This window comes from Zerene cesonia, chromosome Z (assembly GCF_012273895.1).
Source record: "Zerene cesonia ecotype Mississippi chromosome Z, Zerene_cesonia_1.1, whole genome shotgun sequence".
NCBI classification, from domain to species: domain Eukaryota; kingdom Metazoa; phylum Arthropoda; class Insecta; order Lepidoptera; family Pieridae; genus Zerene; species Zerene cesonia.
Genome location: NC_052122.1, coordinates 6,463,635 through 6,470,803, shown reverse-complemented (window position 1 = coordinate 6,470,803; position 7,169 = coordinate 6,463,635). Strand labels below are relative to the sequence as shown.

General features: G+C 30.5%; 1 protein-coding gene across 1 annotated transcript in view; it reads left to right on the top strand.

Annotated features, from left to right (window-relative positions):
* The first annotated feature begins 594 nt into the window (after positions 1–594).
* Positions 595–7,169, top strand: part of LOC119835512 (plexin domain-containing protein 2) — a 15,649-nt gene continuing 9,074 nt past the window's right edge. Inside the window, exons 1-3 of the mRNA XM_038360391.1 lie at positions 595–695; positions 1,902–2,144; positions 6,296–6,409. Of these exons, the coding sequence (XP_038216319.1) occupies positions 605–695; positions 1,902–2,144; positions 6,296–6,409 (448 nt within the window). The 5' untranslated portion in view covers positions 595–604. The remainder of the gene's footprint in view (positions 696–1,901; positions 2,145–6,295; positions 6,410–7,169) is intronic.

The window sequence follows — 7,169 nt, the reverse complement described above, 5'->3', positions numbered from 1 at the left end:
AATAGATTGTATCCACTGTGATTCTTCGAACTACAATGTTAGCCCGAAGGGCTACTACATCTTAGCGCAGACGCGGGCTAGAGGTGACATGCTCAAGAGCATGCCCCCTTGATGGGCTTCACGAACCTAAACTTGGAGTGTCGCATATTCGTGCGGCCTAAATAGTCAAAAAACTACTTGAAACCGTCAATTTAACAGAATGGAGGTGCGTGCGAAAAATATACGAGGTCAAAAAATTACATAGTTAATGCATCGAAATGTTAAATTACATAGAAAGCCTTTCCGCACCTGTTTTGATCCTAACATAATATTGGTTAGTTTATAAAGCTCGTCTGTGAAAAGAGTAATTACATAGGTAGCTAAAGTTTACACTAATCTGTGAAATGTGAATGTAGATCATTAATAATTATTACTCGTTCACATCGATTTGTTTATGGATCGTACTTCGTAGTTGTGTTTCATAGACAATACATATTCTGTATTCAATCAAACTTCAAATTCAGTTCGTTTGTCGCCAGCGTGGATAACGTCAACGTAAAGTGTTAAATGACATTCTAACTTCTAAGAAAAAAAAAACCACTCGTTCTATCCAATAATATTCATTATGAAAATGGATTCTTTACTAGTGAAGACGGCAACGAGATTATTATTAACAGTTTTTCTATTGGCGCTAACTTTCAATCTTGCTGTTACAGGTATAGTTATAAAAATATCAAATTATTTCGTATTAGTTTTGAGGTTTGTAATCACTTGTTGTAGTGACGTAAATACTGGAACAAACAAGAAGCAATGTTTTCCGTTTTACATTCTATCTTGCGCTTATTCTGCTCTTATTGCAAAATATCGTAGTGTTATAATAAGTTCCAATCATAGATTGAAAATATGTTTTGCAATGTTTATTATTAAAATCCTCTTTTTTATTAACATATATTTATATTGGCATTCACACATCATATTATGGCTTGAAAGCAATAAACAGCAAATTATATTAAGCATAATGAGAAATTGTTATAAAAATAAGCTGAGTCTTATAGTTTTATGAACTCAATACTAAAGCAATTTCTTAGATTACCATTGGTAAAATATTATTAGTACTGTCTTATGCAATTTCAAATCCGTAACTACAAACATGAATAACTTAGGTGATTTAGTTTTAAAATGTTATTTGTAGGAAGACAATGTTAGAAAACCATTTTTTTTTACAATATTACCCTGCAACCATAATGTATTATTGTAAGTAAAAATAATTATTTCAATATAGGGAATTTGAACTCAAAAACAAAGAATGCCCTGAATTGTTTTAAAACATGACTTTATTCTAATGTAGAACCTATCCAGTGTGTGGAGTTATATCGCTACCATGCATTAAACTAGCTTTGACTCTGCCAGAGTTGAAGGTTATACAAATCTTGACTTGATAATAACTAACACAAAAAATACATATTTAAATTAAGTGTAATTGTCAAAATGTTATGTGCTAACATTTCAGCAATTCAACATTATTTATAGCTTGCATTCCGCCTGCGGCCTCACTTGTGTGAACTACAAAATTTATGTAAATATAAAATTAAAAATATATTGAAATTTATGAATTTCAAAAATTTTCTTACATAATGGATGTTCAAATAGGTCAATGAACTGATTCTTGTTTTATATGTTGATTATAGATAGGAGTCTGGTCTGGTATAAATAGGGGTCCTGGGTTTGAATCTCAGTAGGGATGTACAAGAAAAAGTCTCTGTTTGGCAGGACACAGAAGGCTGATCACCTACTTGACCATGAGAAAATCGTTAATTGAAACAAATGTACATCGTCTGCTCCATACCCCACTAGGGGACATGGGACTTCACTTATAGAAATTAGTGTAACTCCGTTTATTATAAAAACAACTCTTCTTTCAGATTATGTAGAATATGAATTTGTAAATAGTCCTATAAGTCGTAGTGACGTAAGACCAGAGTTTGACTTGTTAAAACATGATAGACTACGCCGAGAGACAAGTACGAATAATGCATCAAGTGCCATAGCAACAAATATCACTCCAACAGTGACTGCGACTGCAACTAATGTGACAATTCCAAAAGAAACAGCTCCGCAATTGAATAAACCTAATGATTCCAGCAATACAACTGATGGCACAAATAGTAAGTATATATGTACAGAATTAAACTAAATCAGGCTATACACTACAGAAATTTCCATTACTGAATAAAGCTTAAGAAGCCTAAATCAGTAAAAGAAAATTCATTTTCTTTTTATAAGTGTTGTACTTCCTTCTCCAAAGTTCTGTCTATATTTATATTATACTGCTTTATTTACTTATATATTCTGTTTTTCTATGTCTTTTAACTCAATTTTACATTTCTATTTTGATAATGGGACACATTACAAGCAGTAACTTTCACATTATTTGACAGTTTATGAAATTCACAGTAAAATTTTGCATTATTTAATTCAAAACATAATTTTGTAGGGTTTATATAGACCCGTAGTACTAATGTTCTTATCTTCGTCAGTCTGTCTGTCTGCCTCCAGGGTGAATCTCATTAACTGTGATGGTTTATTAGTTTAATTTTAATTCTTGATTTCTATCTGTTGCTGCTTTAAGAACAAGTAATAGATCAGGACAAAATTAATATTTAAAGCTAGCTATTTAATATTCTAATTATATATTAACAAAAACAAGAATTTTTTGTTCTCTTTTAAAGATAATGGTATGTAACCTTTGTGCCCCAATCCGACGAATACTTTGCCCTATTTTTTAAATGCCTTTTATTAATATAATAGTATTTGCCAAATTACTATAAACAATAGGGATTAATCTAAAAAATACTGGAGACATTTTCTTACACATATTCTTAGGTACATGCTCTAACTTCTACCGGGTTACCCAAGTAAAAATTGCATAGATTGCATGTAGATTACTTAAATAGTAATCTACATCTTAATCTATGCATTTTGTAATTAAACATTCTATAATTAAACTTTAAATTAAACTAAACAGATAAATTTGATACGGCCATAAATTGCGTATAAAGCTATTCATTGAAACATGTAATAATGAACAACATATTGATTCAGTTGTTACCTTTATAAGTTTCAAGGTATAGAAAACATGATCATAAATTCTTGTTATTTGCATTCCGTTATTCAGCAGATGTTCGATTGTAAAACTAATAATTGGATCGTAGTGTATCTAGGTACCTACCTATATTCCTAAATCAGCTATTCTTTATAATTAAAACAATGTTGTCTTCATAGAGAGAATATTAAACAATGTCTGAATACTAATGTACAGTGCATAAATGTATATGTGTTCATATTACAATGACGACTTGTTAGGCGCCATTCGAACTTGATAACCTAAGCATTATAAGAGTCCATGGCTATTGACATTATAATAATTTTGCTTACAAACGATATTATTAATTTCTTGCATTTAATTATGTTAGTACCTACAAACAAGAAACAATTATCCCCGCAAAACAATTGCATTGTTTAATTTTTATCTATATTACACTAACAAAGAAAACAGACAGTTATAAGCAAAACTATAGAAATATCTTTTGGATAGATGACAAGGATTTTTTCTATAGCGTGCTATAATTCCACCTTGAATATATATCTATCAAAAGGTTACTTGTAAATAGATAATAAAGAAAAAAAAACTAATTATTATTGTAATGATTATCGAGATGGCTATTTTAATCAATAGTTGCTTTTGAATAATATAATATTAACGTCGATTTTCCGTATCCATCAAGATCCTACCTAAATCACTTAATTATTATTTAGTTTTTTTATTGTTAATTGCGCAGTTTCATTATATTTTCGTATGCTTTTACATAAATTTATATCGTTATTTAAACGACCTGTTTTCCCCTTATATAGAAGTGACGTGGGGATTTCCTTAATGCGTCAGTCAGTCCTATAAATGAGCGCAGAAAACCAACTTCATTTTGAAGTCACAATTACATTTACAACGTTACAATACCGTTGCGTCACTGCACGTAACTGTTTACAATTATTGTGTAATTAACAGATAGATACACACCGGAATGGCATCCGTTTTAAATGAAAATTATATGCGAAAGCATTCCTATACCTGCCTCTATCATACAACGATATAAAATTTACGTTTTATATTATCGGGCACTAACTTCGCAATTCACTTCATAAAAACATGTTTTACCTAGAATACGGCAAACGTTTGAGCCGTCGTTTAATACGTCCATGGTTTTATAAATATTATATATGTTATATGTATGAGTTAAATTCACACAGAAGGCTGATCACCTACTTGTCCCAAAAGAAAATCGATCAGTGAAACGGATGTACATCATCTGCCCCATACCCCAGTAGGGGACACGGGACTTCACTTTATGAGTTAAATTCACAGTTCACGAATATATAAAACGACGTTTATATAAAAACATACTAGGTATATTTGTAAGGACTACATACGACAGTCGATGTAACGAAGGCCGCGTTTATTAACAGGCTTCTATTATATAACCATGATACCAATCATCTCCAATGTATAAAGTATTGTTATTATTTTCTATCGTTTATACATTTGACAAAAATTCATTTCATGTACTTAAGAGGACTTTGTTACAGGCAAACTATCGCTAATCCAATGCGATACTCCATCAACATCAATTAGAAATTAATTTTGTCACAATCAGTTAAATGTAAAATCCTAAAATAGACCATTGTGCATAGTTTAATAAAACAGGAAAAGTTTAATCATCGCGATAATAAATAATTAACAAGTAGCAATAAACAGAAGGACACAAACAATGTTTAAAATATATTTAACAAGTCCTTAACTAAACTTAATTGGTTCTATCCACGTTCTCTATGCGTTTAATTTATTAATACAATAAAACCGGCTCTATGCTGGTGGGGTTCGTATTACTTCAATTATTCTTAACTCTGTTTATATGTTACTTACATTAAATAGTTATGTATTTCTCATACGGTCTCATGACAATGATGCCGTCATATTCATTAACAAATCAGCAGTCCAAATTATAGGCATGTCCTTTGCGAACTTTTGTATCTTTCACGCCCTTTACACCCACGTTGCACGTGATATAAACCAAAAATCGATTAATGAATATTTACAACAGGAACATTATAAATATGATGTTTAAACAAAGACAGATTGTTTTTAAATTCGCTTGATATTAAGGGATCATCAAACTTCTCCTTTTCCATCCGACTTTAAAATTAGTGGTGGTTCTTAATTCTACTGTATTTTTTTTTGTGTTGCCTACTTCAGAACTCACGTCGGGTGAACCGATTTTGATAATTCTTCTTTTATTTCAAAGTTGGGTCCCCTTTGTATGGGCCCAGTTTAATTTGGTTCTATTTAAATAGGTCTGATAATTTAAAGGCGATTAATGTTTTTGTCTAAAAGAATTATGAAGGAAATATATCGACCTTTTTCTCACATGAATTGTTATTTACCTATTATTAAGAAAATCACATTCAGTTGTCAGTTAAAAATGATGAAGTGTTTTGAATTTCGTATTTTTTAACCCGAATAACCAAAGCGATCTTCTCATTTTGTTATCTCTGTAGTTTGAGACATTCGACCTTTGCATATTTCCTAAAGCGATGAATAAGAATATTTATATGTATTATCTCGAATTTTGCACTTTCTGATAACAAGTATGAGACTTGTTGACCTATGTTGCATATATTACACATAGATTAAGCAGCGCTATTTTTCATTCTCACATGCAACATATGCTAATGTTATGTAGTATAAATTAATATCGACATACGAAATACCCTTCCGTCATAATGCACACAAGAAAGTCACAACGAAACAAGGATATAAGTAACATTCAACGTATCATTATGACGGAGTAAGGTCTACTAAGATGCAGAAGATGTATTGACCGATGACGCACAAAAATAAACGTCACAAACTGACGGCCAGCTATCGACCACTTACTGCAATGACTACATCTAGAGATCATGTTCGATATATTTTGTATAGAATTTTTACCGAGGTCATTATCTTCACTTTCGGTACCTACCGTCAGGGACGCTGGCGTTTTAAGTAATGTTTGCTTTCTCGTTGTTTCTTTTCACAACAATACCAGTTTTTGCAAAGCGAATGCGAATGTATTTAATATGAATAAAATGTGCAATATAAAAGACGCTGCGATTTTATTTTTGCAAAAGAAAGTGCGAACGATGATGTATTAGACATGTTTTTTTTTTTTTTTTAGCGAATACATTTTTGTGTTCAAATTTATAATTGCCATTGTATTTTTAGAATCAAACGTGACGACGGTTGTCACCCAAACACCTCTACTATCTTCGAACACTGGTAACGTTACTACGACTGGCAATACGCCTAAAGTGAGTGACCCAATTACACCTGATGACGGTAAGCATATATGACATGTTACCAATTATATTATTTAATATAAAATATAATTCGCAAGAAGGCACAACGGTGAACGAATCAAACAAACAAACAAATCCTTCAGCTTTTTATTATTAGTGTATATTTCTGTAATTTACGTTAAATATTAAACTTATTTATTTTAATTTATTGTATTACAATACAATTATAAGCAATTCAGTTCTGAGGAGAAATATAAAGTACATCATACTGTAAGTTTTTAGTTTTTTGAAGTCATTAAAAATAAACAACATACAACTATACAAAAATCTAAATTGGTTAACAATGTGTGTGTAATTTATTAGTGTATATATTCTATTTATATTTAAAAAGTAATATACCTAATTCACAAATGTCTCGGCGATAAACTGCTATTAAAACAAAGTTATCTATGAAAAATATTTACTTATTAACCTTGTTTATAAATAGCCCAATATAAGAGTGCCGAGTTCAATGATTCCTTTCCATAACTTTCAACGATATAAAGTTATGTTATGCGTCTTTATTTCAACGCTTATAATGTCTGAAGGGATTTTAAATATTTTTGGTTCGTTGGATTTGCTCTATTAATATAGTTATTAAAAAAAATCGTAAATTGAAAATTTTTATGTAACTGAAAAGTGTATGATCTATGAATGTTGATGAAAAAATCCCGTCTGTTTAGTAGCATTATACTTAGTCTGGCCATAAATACTGTTACACTTAATTATAAAAAAATATTACATTTGAATTTCGAATCTGT